General features: G+C 43.9%; 1 protein-coding gene across 1 annotated transcript in view; it reads right to left on the bottom strand.

Moving 5' to 3' along the window:
* GALNT2 (polypeptide N-acetylgalactosaminyltransferase 2) overlaps window positions 1-18,668 on the bottom strand; it is a 690,029-nt gene that overhangs the window by 511,896 nt on the left and 159,465 nt on the right. Inside the window, exon 2 of the mRNA XM_078649088.1 lies at window positions 5,858-5,945. Coding sequence (XP_078505214.1) covers window positions 5,858-5,945 — 88 coding nt within the window. The remainder of the gene's footprint in view (window positions 1-5,857; window positions 5,946-18,668) is intronic.

Raw genomic sequence — 18,668 nt, 5'->3', positions numbered from 1 at the left:
GGCTTTAAGGAAAGAAAAGCCACTCCCCCCACACTTTGCTCTGACAACTCTTGGGGGTCAGTTTGTTGCGAGAAGCAATATTCCACCAGGGAGGCTCACATGACTATAGCCTGGCCCCTGCCCAGTCTGAGTGAAACCATAATCGAACAAGGGGAAAGAGCCCATAGTAACACATCATTAACGACTCCACCTAACACGGGCACTCCTCCCCTTCTGACCCTGAACCCCAGACCGCCCCTTCTAAACATACTATCTTGGAATGTGGCTGGCCTGGGGAACAAACTGAACTCCCCGGATTGGAGCTCATTCATTGAGGGTAGGGATATATGTTTGTTCCAAGAAACCTGGGCGAGAGAGTAAGTCCCTCGCACAGGTTTTGCAGCATATTCCATCCCCGCAAAGTGGAGGGGTAGGGGGCGCCCCTCGGGTGGTCTTGCAACCTGGGTGGCGGTTGACGGTGACCGTACTTCCCCTAGCCACAGAGGACATTCTTGGTCTTTTGTTGGAGTGGCCGAACTCGAGCAGACTTGTGGTGATAAACGTCTACTCTAGGCCGGTTGGCATCACACAAGAGTAACGCACCATTGACGAACTCTCGGCCGCCCTTAGCGACATTTCTCAGGGCACTCCCCTCCTGATTGGAGGGGATCCGAATTGCCACTTTGAGCCCCTCTCAGGTTTAGTGGATGGACTTTCCCAGGAGGAGGACGCACTATGGTCCGTACCCCCAACGGCAGTGCCTGCACCCAGAGCCTGGACTTCTCTGGCTGTCCAAATTACTGCCATAACCCTGAAACATGGTGTGCGGGCCTGCAATGGATGCACAAGTTCTGATATCCCTCCTAAATGTACTTACAACAGAGTAGATAGGGAGTCGAGACTAGACTACATCCTGGTCCCACTTTCCTTGTGGTCACACATTAGCGACTTCCGGGTGATACCTAGGGAGGACAGCGACCACAACGCACTGGAATTGGAATATGCCCTTCCTGGTCTAGACGACAGAGGGGTGGTGGCAGGCACCCCCGCCCAAGGGCTAGTCCTGACGAATAATAGACGGAGAGTTAGGTGGGAGAAGCTTGCCTCAAATCCAGAGAAGGTCGCAGGGCTTTATGCCCGGGTCATTCCCACACTTGAAAAGGTTTGTGCAATAACGGAGCAACCCAGCACGCAGGGCACTAATGAACAGCTGTGGTTGATGCACGAGGACCCGATTAAGTCTGTGGCTGAAGCTCTCTTCTCGACAGGAAAGAGTGGTAGTGGTCGTTACACCCGACCCACTTGGTATAATGTTGCATGCCGCAAGGCTAAATCAGACCTGCTGACTTCGATTAAGGAAGGCAGAGACAGATCTGTGATTAGGGCCAGGAGAAGGGCCTACAAGTCCCTGATTTCCCATGCTAAGAGCGAATGGGAATAGGAGAAAAGGGAAAATCTCACCATTTCACTATCATGTAGGGATTCACGTAAATTCTGGCGTATTGTTAATACGGGGTCTGAGGAGTTAGCCTCCGCAATTGAACCTAACATCTCAGCCAAGGCCTGGCAAGATCACTTCCAGTCCCTTTACGGAATTGACGATGGTGCCCTAAATAATCCCTTACCGACCACCGACATTGTGCCAGAGGGGGACCCCTTCACTGAAAAGGAGGTACGAGTAGCCATCGCAGGGTTGACATCAGGTAAGGCGCCTGGTTTGGATGGTCTACCGGGAGACCTATTGAAACAGGAGCCCGATGTATGGGCGCCCTACCTGACGACGATATTCAACGCAGTTCTGAGGGGTATGGAGGTGCCTGGTACTTGGCTGGGCGCAGAGATCGTCCCTATATATAAGAAGGGGTCGCCTCTGCTCCCAGCCAACTACAGGCCTATCAGCCTCATTGATGTAACTCAGAACCTTTTCGGGAGGTTGATACTCGATCGCCTCCAAAATTGGATTGAGGAACTTGCTATCTTGAGTCCCTACCAGGCTGGGTTCAGAAGGGGGGTCTCAACCACGGACCAGATCTTCCGTCTGAATCTTTTGTTCTGGAAGATTGCGACAATCGAGGGCGGCAGCTTGTACACGGTATTCGTGGACTTGCGAGCAGCCTTCGACTTAGTGCCAAGAGATAGATTATGGATCATCCTGGCGGAGCTAGGGATCCCGGCCGACATTCTGTCAATCTTGATAAGATTACACCAGGGGAATTTCGCTCGGGTCAGGTGTGGCAGAAGCGGGGCACTCTCGGGTAGTTTCCCCGTTGACAGAGGGGTAAGACAGGGCTGCGTGCTAGCACCGACCCCGTTCTGCCTCTTTGTCAATGGGGTGATCGACCACTTGAATAGGTTGGCTGACATCGACGCTCCCAAGCTCAACGGCAGCAGGGTGCCCGCTATTTGTTTGCGGACGACACCCTGCTGCTATCCAAGTCTCCCGTGGGTATACAACAGGTTCTGGACGGGTTTTCGACTTTTTTTGTGGAGCGTGGGTTAGAGATCAATGCCCTGAAAACAAAATACATGATCTTTAACCCTCCCTCCTCAACTCGCCCAAATCCTACCATAGGGCCGTTGAGACTAGAGAGGGTCCTCACCTTCGAATACCTGGGGCTAACCATCAACTAGAACATGACATGGGACTCGCATCGCACCAAGGCCAACATGAAACTGGTCCAGCTAACGGGTGGCATTTGTAGGATGGCAAGTAGGTCGACCTACAAGCCTCTTGGTCCTTCATATCTATAAAATGCAGGCAAGAGGGGCAGTTACCTATGGCGGAGAATTGTGGGGTCATACAATCGCCCAGAAACTGCAGATTAGTGAGAACAACTTTATAAGGCAGCTGGCAGCCCTACCACCTAGCACCCCCCTCCTCCCGCTGAGATTAGATCTGGGTCTCAGACCTATTACTGAAGGGCTGGGACTAAAACCTATAACTTTCTGGCGCAGAATTTGGAGCACCCCAGAATTAACGAACTATAGGGCTGAGCTCGAAGAGATCCTACGCTTACCAAATGCTACTCTAATCCCATGGCTGAGATATATTAAACAAACATGCGAGACACTAGGAAGACCAGAACTATGGCTTGATCCGGGGAATGCTTGTTGTAGGACCCCACGCAAACTTCTTTCGAGAGACTTTTACGAGCAAAAGTTACTTGTCTCAATTGAGAGTACACGCGAGGGGTCTCTAACAAATCTGTTTATCAAGTCCAAAGACTCATACCTCCTAGAGCTTGTCCTTGATGGAATTAGTCCCGTCCTGACTAGAAAACTATTCATGCAGTGGCGATACGGCACCCTTCCTCTTAGGGCATTCACGGATCGTTGGGCTAAGTCCCAACCATCCACACAGTGCCCAGTTTGCTTATACCCCCAAGAAAATGATCTGCACATTATATTTTTTTGTAAAGCTTATCAAAGACCCAGGAAATACTGGCTTGTCCCCCTCCTAAAAAACCTTGGTTTTAGGCACTACCTCCCAGCCTGTAGAATATTAAAGACAGAATTATCCCCCCCAATTGTGTTTGCAGTGGCAACATTTTTAACAGCAATGTGGTACACTCGTAACCGCTGCATTAAGTTAGACACTGATAAATGCATTGATTGATGATTCCCAAATGTAATGCATTGCAACTGATTTTAAACACGTTTTCTGCATTGTTCTTAACCCTCGTTTATTGTATTGTTTTTTAACCCTCCTTTACTTGACATAATTTTCAACTTATTTTAAATTGTTGTAATCTTTTATGATCTAAACAGATCGAAATAAAGATTGTAAACGTAACGCTAATTTAGCACCTCCTTCTGTTCGTTATTGACAAAATATTCTGTATGCCTTACTAATAGCACCAGATTGTTTTATAGTATAAATGAAATCCCACATAACAGAGTCAACTACCTTGCGGAGCTCCAAAGTTCTAAGCAAATGATCTCAAATCTGCAAGTATTTAAAAAACATGCTTTGGGGAATACCGTAAGTTACCCGGAGAGTCTCAAAAGACTTCATACCAATGCAGTCATGAAGTTGTCCCAGTGAGTATATCCCAGATCTAGCCCATCGCAGAGCAGTATTATCCTGAAAGACACCAGGCAGCATTGGATTTCCCCAAAGCGGAAATCTTACATGCAGTGAAGGAAGGGAGAGTCTGGACTGAATGCCTTTCCATATATATACACAATCACGAATTGTCTCGAAACGCACCGTTTAAAATAGCTGGGGTCATTAATTCGATAGAGAAACATCTGGCTGTCTGCCCCAAAGGCCAGCCACTGCCAACAATTAGTTAGCTCCGGAATAAGAAGGCCCCTTAAATGTCCAACAAAAGTAGACAAAAAATAAAGTTTGAAGTCCGGGACGTCTAGGCCGCCTTGAATATATGAGAGTTTCATTGCTGCTATTGCCCGCCTGGTTTTTTATATCCCCATATAAAACTGCTAAGGACTCCATCTAATTTCTTAAAAAACACATTTGAGATGCGTAGCGGTATTGACCGAAAGAGGTATTAAAAGTTCGGAAGTATCTTCATTTTGATGACATTACATCTTCCTAAAATACTAAGTGGGAGTTTATGCCATGTTTTTTACTGCTTAATAACTTTAGCTAATAAAGCATCATAATTCAAAGCAAGTATAAGCTCTATTTTGGAAGAATTTTGTACCCCTAAATATGTGGCACTCACACACACCCCATCTATCCCATCTTCCGTTGAAAATTAAGTACAATTTGAGTTTTATTCTCATTCAATTTATAGCCAGAGAAACTTCCAAATAATTTAGCCTCTTGCTCAATCACTTCTATAGCTTCTTTTGGATCTTCAGAAAAAATGGCTATTTCGTCGGCATATGCCGTTAATTTTAAAGAACGTTGCTCTATTTCAAAGGGACAAATCAAATTATTATCCAAAAGTGCACGAATGAATGGTTCAATGTAAAGGGCAAATAAAAGAGGGGACATCCCTGCCTAGTCCCTCGTTGAATAAAAAAAGGAGAAGTATGAATGTTTAAGTACAATAGCTTAGCCATTGGTTTCTGATAAATTGCCATTATCAGTTTGCAAAAGTTTTCTTTAATGCCAAATAATATGAGAACTGTCGAGCGATAATCCCAGGCCACCCGGTCGAATGCGTTTTCAGCATCCAATAATACCATGCCCAGTCTCTTCTGCAACTTCCCAGCAACATCGAAGGCGGCAATTGCTTTATTTACTTGAGTAGTAGTGTCTCTTCCATAGATAAACCCATGTTGCTGGGGAGAAACTGAGGCAGGCATCATTGGAGCTAACCGGGCAGCCAATATCTTAGCAAATACTTTTGCGTCAAAGTTAATTAATGATATTGGGCGATAAGAAACCCTTTCCTCCGGAGGTTTCCCTTTCTTTAAAAAAAAACTATTTGCCGTATTCCAGGAGTCAGGTACGCCTCCTGTATTTCCAATTTGAGAAATCACCTCAAGCAATACCGGGGCAAGACTATTTTTACAGCACTTGTATAGCTCTGCAGGGAGGGCATCCTACCCTGCCGCCTTCCCTGATGGTAGTGCCCCAATTGCCTATTGGGCTTTCTCAACTCCTCCCCTTCACTTTCCTAACAAGAGCTTTTAGTGTATTCCCTTAATTCTGCCCTGCAAACGTGAACTCAACCAGGTATCTTCTTAAATTAAGCCACCACGATATATGGCTCGTCACTCTTTCCTTTCTTTTATCTAGTCATGTATTTTTACCACCAGTGTGTTGCATCTTTCTGCTGTTGTGTTTTAAAAAGCTTTTAATAAAAATGCCTTTAATAAAAATAAAAAAAAGAGGTAAACAATCTGTTTTGCCCTTAGGCATCCTTCATTAAGCTGCATATCATGCATGATTCTTTTGTCCTACCTGGTGCCAGCGTCTCCACACTTGCTTGGTTTTCACCATTGTTAACGTGTTCGTTTCTTTTAACTGTTCCAATCTCATTCCAGTCCTCCTGAAAAAAAACACAAAGAAAAAAACATTTTTTTTCTGTGTACATGAGTAAAGGACCAAAACATACAACTGTCAAACGTAGTGATCAAACAGGGGACTTTCACAGCAAAATCCCTTCATTCACAAGGTATATTTTTATTAAGTTCGGCCACTGCAGAATTTTCCATAAAAAGACAATCTTCTCTAGTTCCCTTTTCCCGCTCTGCTTTCCTTCTGCTTTAATAAAAAAATACACCCGGCTGCTTTTTGGTTCTTCCACAAGTAAATACAAGTTTACCCCAAGTTTGGAAAGACTGCCAGCAATACACATTAAATTCTTAAAAATCAGTAATGGAAGGGTGGAAGGTGATCTGTTAAATTATTAACAGAATGAGATGCGGAAGAGGGTTGTTCCTGATGTAGAAGGATCATGTAACAATTGACCAAAAAGAATAGCAAAACATACCCAGGGAATTTCAAGCTTATAACTCTGTTGTGACTGACAGACTGAGAAATAATGCCAATTTAAAAGTCCTTGCATTATTAAAAGAGTTGTGATCATTTGTCCTTTGTGCACTTCAAGTCTGTTACTTGCCCACATCACACCCCCTCTGGACTCAAGATCAGTGACCACGTTGGATGAATGCTATGATTAGATCCCATAGCAATGAACACACTTTTACTGGACTGTAGTACCAAAGTGAACCAACATGGGTCAGTGGATTTTTGCTGCTGCTTTCTCATAAGTCTACAGGAAGACTTTTTTTGTGGGGTGACTCAATTAAAATTACTGCTTTATGCAATGGAAGTTAACTTTGCATATTACTTTGATTTGTTGGAGCAGTGCAAATACAGCAAATGGAATCTAGTGTGGACAATTGGTGGCCCCATTTGAAGCATTGATATGCACCATCAAAAAATGAGAATGCATTGGTGGAAAATATAAAGTGATACGCTAGAGTCTAGCATATCGCTCTTTCTTTTAGAAATGTGACTCAATTTTAAAAAACTCCAAGCTTACTATTTAATTTAATATTTCGCTTTTTTCATATTTTTTGTATGTGAATTAAAATATTTCACAATTTGTATCAGTTTGCTGAATATTTGTTTGTTTTTTGCGTACTCTTTTGAGTTTCAAAATGTAGTAATTGCTTAGGAGGGGTTAATTGTCTTTCATCAGCGATTCAGAGGGGGGTCCAAAGGAGGCACAAGTTTAAGAACTGCTGCCCTAGGGAATGTGTCCACACTACATGTAGTAATGTGATCAACAGTTTTTCAAAAGCATGAGCTCTTACAGCCTGAGCCAGTCTCTGTAGCAAAAGCCATTTTAGTTTCTTCCAACAATACTCTTGAATAAATGAGAAAGTGTCACTTGTCTACGTGGAAGGTCTGTTTCGCAACATAATGTTTTTGATTGATCCATCCGCAGCAGGAAAGTTGATCCCCAAGGTGTGGTATTTTTTTTATTGAATATTTGTACATTATTTATTTTATGTAATCTGGCCAGTTTTAAAAAGGGAGGCATGCATTTTATTTTATTTATTTTCATACGTTCCTGTCTGTTTCAGTGTTTGTTTTATCCTCCTTAGGTGTGAAGTCTCTTAAAACCTGAGATTAAAAAGAATTGGGAGCATTGATTTTACAGTCTTTCAGAAAAATAGTGCTAGCTTTGCAGTTTCCAGCCGAAGTAACAGTGAAATGACCGGAGGCTGAGAGAATGATCCTTTGAGTCTTTTCAAACGTTTAGCTTTTTATGTCTACATACTTTATTAATTTGTGTAGGAAAATAGGATCCTTCTGCATGATTACCCCCTCTTTTTGCCTGGTGCTATGCTGTTTTTGACTAGTCTGACTGGGATCCTGCTAATCAGGACACCAGTTTATCTGCTTTCTCCTTTAAATTGGCGAGGTTAGTACTTGGGTACATCCCAGATTGGATACTGGGTTACCCTTATCAGTCCCTAGTATACAGTACAAAGGTACCCAGGGCATAGGTACCCCAGAGGTTCCCCATGGGCTGGAGCATGTATTATGCCACCCATGGGAGACCATTCAAAATGGAACTACAGGCTTGCCATTGCAGCCTGTGTATGCTGGTGCTAGCACCCCTCACTAAAGATATAGGTTTCCTATACCTATGGTCACTGCATTCAAAACCTGTAAGTCACCCCTATAGCAGGCCTTATCAATCCTGAAAGCAGGGTGCTTGGTTCCAAGTGAGAGTCTGTCCCTGCATGAGCAGGACCCCCCCTACAGCCTACGGAGTCCATTCTCCCGGGTTGTCAGTGAAGCAGCCATATATTATATAGAGGGGCACAGCGTAATTACGCGATGACCATCTTGAAACTGGGAGTAACAAATCCTATCATATTTGGTATCAAACATGTTGGAATCATACCCCCACACCGTAAACAGTGTGGGAAGTATGATTCCAAGCAAATCATACCCTCATACTGTAAATGGTGTGGAAGGTATGATTCCAAGCACTGGAAGAGCCCTCCGTTAGGCTCTCAGTGTTCCCGGTACCAGCCTTCTTGACCCAGACATCGCAAAATGGTTGCTCCTGACCAGAGACATGCCCTCCTGCTGCTAAGCCTAGCTCGAGCAGGAGGAAGGCAGAACAATAGGCATCCTGTTACAAGAAGGTGTGACCACATCCCAGACAGGATTTAGTGTATTGGGTTAGGGTGGGTGCCTTGCCAGCGCCACTCAGTCTGCATGAGGAACACGTGGTGTTCCCATGCATAGTCCAGTTCAAACCAGTCCTGGGAGCCATTGACTCCTGCTATGGCATAAAACTGGACAAAGGACATGGGAGTAACCTCTCCTCTGTCCAGACCCTTCCCTGGGAGGGTCCCCTGAATCATCCCAACCCTTTTCCTAGGGTACTAAAGGGCTTACCTGGGTGTAGGTCCCTATATTTGTTGTGGGATAAGATTCAGATCAAACACCACTTCTTCTTCTACCAATGGGCACTCTGTACTTGACAGGACTTTGTTCGGGCTTGACTTCGTCTCCCTTCCAGTCTGCTGCATCGTCTGTGCCTGTGCATCATACAGGAACCTTCAAGAACTGTGGGCATCAAAGATAGCTGAAGCTATATCCCTTGGAGTGAAGGAGTCACTCCCCTGCATTCGCAGGCACCGTAACTAAGTCGAAAGGTCTGCTGATCCAGAGTTTCTCTGGACTCCATAAGTTTCTGCAAAACAGGTGGAGGTTTTTCACAGCTCCCAAGGCCTGCCCTGCCCTCTAACCAAGTTTGAGGTCCGTATCCGGAGATGGGGGGTTGCAATAACCGAACCTGTGTGCACTGTGTCAACTTGCAGTTGCAAAGGCTTGTTGGCTTCTGTCCGAGAAGATCTTCGGGCTCCAAGTAGCCCCAAACTCGAGCACCTCCAGTGAGCAAAATCTTCAGCTACACCTCATTGTGTGCATCGTGGCCGGCATCTTTTGGTGAGCTGCTTGAGGTCTTCTCGCGACTCCAGTGCCTGCGGCCTGTGGGTCCATTTGAGGATCACTATAATTTCTTTATGATTCCCCTGATTGCTCGGGGCCTGCCCTGACTCACCTGCTTTTGGAGAGTTCCCTGGAGCTTGCTGGTCCCAACGTTGCTCCTTCTTCAATTCCTGCGTTGGTTGCATTTGCCAAGGCTTGTTGGTGCTCCCGCCAGACGCCGACCCCTCAGCACTCGACATTCTTCGTGGTACAGCTCCTGGTCTTCCTCAGCGTCACCTGGTCCTCACAGCTATTGAGTCAAGGTCATCGTCACCCATCCTGCAACACCCAACAACGAAGGGCATTCGTCTTCCAAGTCTCCTGGTCACTCCGGAGTGACATAGACAATGTCCCTTCTGCTTGCAGGTACCTCACATCTAGAATCCACCTTGGGATTCCACCGAACACTTTCTCCTTCTTCAGCAGCAGACTTTCCTGAAGTCCTCCATTGGGTTAGACAGCGGTATCCAACACTACTTCACACGTATGCACCTGGCTTCCCTGGTGTAGGATATGTGGATACTAGGGTATCCACGGGTGGGGTGGTTCTCAAAATTCTTGTTTCCACTTGGTTTCTTCAGGGTCCACTGGGAAGGGTCCTTAAACTTTAAAAATCCAACCACTACTTACACGTAGAGTTGTACGCAGCCCGCGGTCGTGTTTCCACACTGCACACGCTCTCCGTGGGGTCCCTATCTACCCATCTTGGGTGGTTTCTTGGGTCCCAAGCACTTCTACGTCCTCTCGACATTACCTTGATCCGAGTCGTGGTTCTTATACCACTTAGTATATGGTTAGGTCCCACCCTGGGGTCCACTGTGTATCACGTGCTATTTACTGTGCTTCTTTGCAAAGTATTGTGGGCATTGTGCATATCTCCGGATAGGAGATATTTCTATGTGTTAGAGAGTATTAAATAATAAAAATACCTATCTTTATAAATACCTTGTGTGGTTCTTTTTCACTTAACCTATACCATAAGATATAATTCTGGGAGAACAAGCTGCTTTACACTCCTTCTGGACTAAGCCTGAATGCTGCTCTCCACAGCTGCCACTTAGAGAGCTTTCTACAGTTGTCTAAGACCTCTTAAATCCCCATAAGGGTTGTCTGAACTGGTGGAAGGTGCCCACTTACATTAGTGGACATCATATACCAGGCCAGCTTCTCACAATATGATAATATTATTTACTCTAATCTTCTAAAAACTTTGATTAATACTGTATTTGTCATTATTGCATGAAATTCTAGACAACTCACAATCCCTTAAGTCTCCTGTCAACCCGATTGAGAGTAATGTGGGATGCTTCAGAAAGTATGTTATTTGCTATTTTCCAAAGAGCCCTGCAAGCATTTTTGAAAGAAGTAGGATTAGAAGGCCAACCGTGACCAGAATAATAATACGGGAAGCATCAATGCCATGGAGTAACAGGACAGGACCCTTATGTACATCTCTAAATGTCAGCAATCCCAAAGATCAAGAGGCACATGGGAAGAAATATTTAAAGCTACCTGACACACTAACATCTGATTTGTGGTACTTTTGTGCAAAAACTCTTTACTACGTTATTTCCTGTACAGACAATGAAGAACAAAGTGGTCCACCACCCGCCAATAACTTTGTTAGGATGTACAGAATAATAAAATATATGTTTTAAATGGGAGAAATTATTGTTTTCGGTATCTTTAAATGAGGTGTGGGACGCAATTGAGAAGAGCAAGGGGGGGAAAGCCCCGGCCCAGATGGGGTCCCTGTGGACTTCTTCAAATTCAAGATCGATTTATGGGCCCCTATTTTAACACGCTACTTTAATGCTGCTATTGAGGACGAGTTACCTACCTCATGGGGCCAATCTATCTTGGTGCCACTCTTCAAAAAAGGCTCAAGGGCCGAAGCACGAAACTACCGCCCAATTTCTCTTTTGGACTCGTCACTAAAGATACTGAGTCGGGTGCTTCTGGTAAGATTAGAGTCCTGGGCCGAAGATAAAAATGTTCTGTCACCAATCCAGTATGGGTTCCGAAGGGGCATAGGAACCATGGAGCAGTGTGTGAACCTTGAGCTTATTATCGGCAAGTACACAAAAGCCAAGGAAGGGAATCTGTTCATGTGCTTTGCCGATCTAAGCTCAGCGTTCGATCTAGTGGAACACACACTGCTCTGGCCAACATTACTTGCTATGGGCGCACCCCCAGAAATTATCCATTTACTGGCCAGAATGTATAGCAGCTTATCAAGTAAAGTTAGATTCGGACCGAATGGAGAATGCACCCCTTTTTTTAAAATTGGCAGAGGAATTAGACAAGGGTGCGTTCTTGCTCCCTTGTTGTTCTCCCTTTTTATAAACCAGGTTGACCTGTTCCTACAAGAACCTTTTGTTGATGCCCCCACTATTAATGGAAAACAAATACCCATCCTCCTATACGCGGACGACGCGGTCCTGATTTCTAGGACCGCGAATGGGCTCCAAAAGCTAATTGAGAAATTTAACATTTTTATTAAGGGCAGAAAGCTTAAAATTAATAAGGGTAAGACTATGACCATGACCTGTGGAAAGAAATTAAAGAAAAGTAGGTCATTTTTCCTAGATGGGGATAAACTTGAGTCTGTGCAACACTTCTGCTATCTAGGCATTACCTTCTCAGGAGATGGGAGATGGGTAAACGAGCAATCCTGTGTAGGCATGAAGATGACTAGAAATACAAACTGTATTTTCAGATTCGCTTCCAAGTTGGGGGGGCGCAGAATAAGAGAGATGATTTCCATCTATAACTCAAGGTGCATGTCCTCTACTCTATATGGAGCAGGGATATGGGGATACAACTACCAGATCGCCCTATCCATTCAGCAGGAGGAAAACAGGTACCTGAAACGCTTATTATGTCTCCCTGCTTCAGCGTCAAATGAGATCACCCACAGAGAGCTGGGCATATATCATGCCACAGATCTGATTGCACTACGCCCCCTTTCTCTTTGGCGATCCATCTGGGCTAAAGGAGAAACTAAGTTTACCCAGGAAGTAATTTTAGACTGTATTAAATTGGATCAGCACCTAAAAATCCCTTGGCTAAAACACATTTTTCACTGGTACAAGATCCTTTTTGGTCAGGATATTTTTAAAGAAACCCCAACAGAATCAGTTTTAACGAAGCGTGACCTTAAAACCACCTATATGGATCATGCAAAAGGGATCAGAATGAAGGGGTACGCTATACAAAGCACCTTCAAATTGTACCTGGAGTATAATTTAAGCACAGGATTCCCATCATATCTTACATTCGTTAATATTAACTCCCATCGCTTTGTCCTAGTACGCCTGAGGCTGGGCATAGTCCACCATTTGGTGGCTTTCCCTACTGTAAAAAAACCCGGGTCATGTCCGTGCCCATGCGATGGGAAATCTAAACAGAGCATCTGCCACTTTTTATTATTTTGCAATTTTTATACTGGTTTTAGAAAGTTTTATCTGAAGCAACTATTTTTAGAATACAGTGCGTGCAATATAAGAGCTGCAATGCAACTGTTGTTTGACTTGCCCTCTCCGAATGTGTGTTACAGTGTAGCCATCTATGTTCTCAAATGTATCAGGCACAGGAAATCTATTATTATATGATCCCCGTTGTCCTTCCCCTCGTTGGTAAACACATCCTATGACTAATTGAGAGCTACTGTTAAACAACAGGCATTTCTCTTATATATGATTTTGGTTATTCTGTATTTTATACTTGTTGTGTATCCTGGTAATGATTGTCCTCCGGCTTTGAACCCTCTTGCACTAACGTCCTTTTAAATTTTCTGTATATAAACTGCTGCCAAAACACGTAAGAGACTATATAGATATTGCACTTTAGTTATATCCTCGCATATTTGCACATACCATTGCACTTTATGCCCAGCATAGGCCTTCTTCTGATTTGCACTATTCCATTTGGCATGTTTTGCACTAAACTTTTTAAATGCTGCTAATTATAGTGACCAATTTTTGCTGTATATAAATGTGATATATCTTGCAGGTTTTAAGCAGATTGGACTGGATATCGATGTAATTGTTTTTTGTAAAAGTTTCATTATTCTTTTTTCTCTTTACAAATGTGATTTTAACTGCATTCTGAATGTTGCTATGTGGTTGTACTCGTACAAACCGAATAAAGCATTTTGAAACTAAACTATATGGTTGAGTCATGTTTCTCCGCAGCCAGGAGACTTTTCTCTTAAAAAAATATATGGCACGGGACGGCCGAATGCCCTAAAGAATATTAGGAGGAGATAATTATGCGCTGATGTACCATACATATGCCTACTTTTCCCTTAAGAATCCCAGAGTGACTCATGCCTGACCCACGCCAAAGGAATGCTCATTGGAAAAGAAATCTGGGAGAAATGTCATTCAATGGAAAATAATTGCATCTAATACAGAAAGAAGACAATATTTATGCTGCTTTCCCATCAGTCAATAGAGCTCTGCCACCTAACAAAGATTTTTTACGCTGTCTAGAACTTAGGTATAAATGGCTCTGCTAGGCCTAGGGATTGATCTTTGTAATCAATGGATAGGAGCCTCATGTCAGCATATCTGCTAGTCTGCATCCTTAAATCGACTGGCTCTAGTTTAGCATCTCAACTGCAATTAAAAATAGAGACATGTGGGAACCTCTTTAAGCATTTCTCCTTCAAGAGGAGAACTTACCTGATCGTATACAGTCAGAAGGATCCCTTTGATCTAAAAAATACTCCATGACCAGACTGACTAACTAACTGATGGCACACCCTACTGCTATGGTTAAGAGAAATGAAAGCCCAGCGAAGACCTACCTCCAATCAGCAATCAAGCTGTTAGCTTTACAGGACCTATGGGACTCATGCCCATCCCAGAAAAGTTTTAAGGTCCTGGTAAATAAATCAGTAAAGATTGCATCTCTCGCAGAAGACAAAGCTGCCCTTAGTAGGAGATCCCATGGCTGGTTCGTAATTCAGAGCTATGTGTCAACAAAGCCCCAACCATATCTAGGAACAGGTTTCGCAAGAACAACAAAAGAACGGTTCCTTCATCTGAGGTTGGGAATCCTACCAGCAAAGCCCCACCTTCCTCCATGGAAACGCATAACCTCCACCAACTGCTGCAGACTGTGTGGAAATTTAAACGACGACATAATACATCTACTATGCATTTGCAACGGTTTGAGAGCGGAAACGAGACAGTTTCTCAAACAGCTCCTGATTGCATGTCAGGTTCGATCTTGTAGGGAAACGGTAAAGGCCTGTTTTGAGGGCAGCAACATCCGTCTTTCCTGCAGCCTTGTTCGGTTTATGAGGGAAGCGAACGCTAAGCTAAGTCGGGAAGACCCCCAAGTCATCGGTCTTTAACCTATGCTATCGTACTTACGAGTCAAGGTCAACAACCGTCTCTCCTAGCGCTTTGATCAAGTCTTATGAATACCTCCCTGGTTGCTAAGCTCCCAGCAGTCAGTATGGCCTGGCTATGAGCTCATTGACTCGTTCTCTCCACAAATATCATTTCTTGGTGTGGATCCGCCAATGAGAACAAGCCCTATGCTGATTTATCTTTTTCACTAAGAAGAACTATTTTACCTACAAATTTTTACTCCTTTGCAATTTTAACGACCTACAACATATTTGTAATCTTTTAACATCTTTTAAAGAAGAATCTGTATCTTGTGAACTAATGTTTTATTTGTTTGCAAAGGTTTTAGTTAATCATGCAATAAAGTTATACATACATACATACTGCTATGGTTAATCAATACCCTGTAGGAGGCAGTGGGACGATAAAGTGAACTATGATGAGATATTGCAGGTTGTTCCCCAGGATGGGTACTGGTGTTGTTGCTGTGACTCATCCTCTACAATTACCGTGTTTTAGTTCCTTTGTTTCACTATCTGCACAAAACCCTAATGATACCTCTACACTCAAGACAGGACTAACTAACATAGCAGCTTGGATGCAATCCAACTTCCTTAAATTAAACAGAGAAAAAACTGAGGTACTAATATTGGGTAAACAGAAAAACCTCTGGAGCATGCAACACTGGCCAGACAAAATGGGGACCCTCCCTACCCCCTCACCACACGTACGTAACCTAGGCGTACTCCTTGATGACACTTTGAGCATGCATGCTCAATCAGTAAAAGTCGCGGCCACTTGCTTTTCCATCATCAAGTGGCTGAGAAAAATCTGCTGGATGTTACCATAAACAACAACAAAAAAAACTGTAGTCAATGCTTTAATCACCTCCAGGCTTGACTACGGAAACGTTCTCTATGTGGGCTCAAACAAACAGGTCATACACAGACTACAGATGGTCCAATACGCAGCAGTAAGACTTCTATACAAAGTGCCAAAAAGAGAATCGATCTCCGCTTTCCGACGAACACTGCACTGGTTAAACATAGAAAATCGAATAAAATTTAAAGCACTCACTTACATGCACAAAATTAAATCCAGAACAGCCCCCAGCTACCTCTGCTCCCTGGCCACACCCTATACTCCATCCAGAAATCTAAGATAAGCCTCCCACGGCCGTTTTGCGGTCCCCAAATATAAACTAACACGAATTGGAGGGAAATCCTTCACATATCTAGGGCCATCCTACTGGAATTCCCTCCCAATTTCACTTAGAAATGAAGCAAGCTATTCCAGTTTTCGGAAGCTGCAGAAAACTTGGCTGTTTGATAAAGAAGTTGTCCAGGATCCTTCTCGTTACGGCTTCTCTAAATGCGCCGGGAAACCCTTTTGGGTAGCTGTTGCGCAATATAAATTCTAATCATAATAATGAAAGCCAATTCACGATCTCATAGCCTGTATTTGAATCCACTGTAAAATGTATATATATATATATATATATATATATATATATATATATATATATATATATATATATATATATACATACACACACACACACACACACAACAATAAACAAGTGGTCAATAAGCAGCTGGGTGGAATTTTTTTATGTGAATAAGATCTCTACTGTTTATGAAAAAGCCCAAGACAAATGGCAGGAGAAAGATGATCTCCATATCTCTAGAGTAGTCTGGAATAGAATCAACAAATTTAATGCCACAATAATAAGAGGCGCCAATTTTAGAGAATGCAAATCTATATGAAATGTTTAATATACAGGACTCCAATCTTTCTCCATAATATATATACTCAGATTGTTCTGTAGAGGAAGAAGGCTCCTGGACTCACATTGTCTGGGATTGCTCAAAGATCAAGCAATTATGGGAAGCAATTGAGAAACACCAAAGCACAACTTTAGGACATGCATTGACCATTGATAAGCATATTGCAATTCTGCGGTGTTCACCAAACACGACGACAAAAATAACACAAGAGGAATGTTCATTTATATTGGCTCTTGTGGCAAGATCATTAACTCTCCAGAATTGGCTAAGTGATACTGTGCCCACTTTCCATGTTTGGCAGGCTAACCTGCACAAAGTTAAAGAGATGGAGAGACTCTGCGCCTTAAGATCAGGTACACTTTTAAAATTTGAGAAACGCTGGAAGCCCATAGGAAGCTAGTTATCAATTTAGATAAAATGGAATGTTAAAGGGAAACTGTGCAATATGTGGCTTTTATGCACTTTGTGTACTTTTGTAATGATATCATTGATATGAATAGTGATGTTTGTGAGGAAGGATCATGTCTATGTAAATGTACCAACCAAAACTGAAATTGAACACTGCAAGCATGTTATTGTGTATATGAACAACTGTGAATTGAACTCTCAATATATATTTTTTTAAACAAACACACACCCACACGCATGCATATATACACGCACACATATATACATAAACACATATATATATATAGGCACATACATACATATTAAAGTAAAAAACTTATAAAAATACAATTAAAAAGAACAAAGCACAGAGCTACCTTCTGCATGCAAAAATATATATTTGTGGTTATTTTTTTATTTTTGCGATTTGTAGAGCGCCTGGTGACCCGGAGGCATCCCCGCGCTATAACATTTGTGGAGACCAGAGGAGAAAAAGAGGGGACTTTATTTTGGGAATAGCAGCGTTTTCAGTTTTTTCCTGAAGATCAGATGACTGGGTTCCAGCCGCAGGGGGCGGGGAAGTGAATTCCACCCGGAAGATGCTTTAACGGAAAAGCGTCGGCCGCCGGTACGTGTCTTCCTGTATCTGGGGACGTTGGCCAGACGCTCTTTATCCGAGCGAAGGGACCTGGGGGCCTTGTAAGGGGTTACCAGGTCTCTCAGAATAGCAGGGCCAAGACCATTAAACAGTTTGTGTGCAGTGCACAGGGCCTTGAATTCGACCATTTGACGTATTGGAAGCCAGTGGAGGGCCTTAATTGCTGGTTTGGCTGATACTCTGGAAGGGAGGTTCATAAGTAACCGGGCGGCTGCGTTCTGCGTGCGCTGGAGTTTAGCCATGGTAGCTTCTGGAGCTCCCAGATATACCATGTTGCTGTAGTCCAGCCGCGCAAGGATCAGACCTTGGACCAGGAGTTTCCTGGATAGGGGCGGAAGTATAGGGAGGATCCTGCGGATAGAGCGCATGAGACCAAAGCAGGTACCTGCTGTTTTGGATGCTTGGGTTTTCATCGACAGCTCGGGTTCTAGCCAGACTCCTAAGGTCTTAATTTCTTGTTTCGGGGTGGGAATTTCCCCGAACACGTCTGGCCAGACCGATGGGGGGGATGGTGGTCCATTGCTTGCCCAGAAGCATGACTTCAGTCTTTGACCCGTTTAGTATGAGCGATGACTCGCACATCCAGTTGTGAATTTCCTTGAGGCAGTTCGGCAAATTGTCTGGATAGTTGTCCAGTTGGGAGAGTGAGACGACCAGTTGCGTGTCGTCCGCGTAGCTCACTATTTTGATCCCAAAGGGGGTGACCACGTCTTCGAGAGGGGCCATGTAAGCATTAAATAGAGTGGGGCTTAGTGATGACCCCTGGGGGACCCCGCTTGTGACGGGGAGGGTGGCAGAGTGGAAGTTGCCGTCCCATACCTGGAACGAGCGCCCTGAGAGGAAGGATTCTATCCACGTGAGCGCCGAACCTGCGATCCCTGCCGCAGCCATCCGATGGAGTAAGACACGATGGTTAACTGTGTCGAAGGCTGCGCTGAGATCCAGGAGGATCACTGCCACTGACCCTCCTGAATCCAGAATGCACCTTGCCTCCTCGATGACGGTGAGAAGGGCGGTGTCTGTGCCATGGCCCGGGCGAAACCCAGTTTGGGACT

This window comes from Lissotriton helveticus, chromosome 6 (assembly GCF_964261635.1).
Source record: "Lissotriton helveticus chromosome 6, aLisHel1.1, whole genome shotgun sequence".
Taxonomy (NCBI): domain Eukaryota; kingdom Metazoa; phylum Chordata; class Amphibia; order Caudata; family Salamandridae; genus Lissotriton; species Lissotriton helveticus.
Note: the sequence above shows the minus strand (reverse complement) of the source record. Positions and strands in the feature narration are given on the sequence as shown.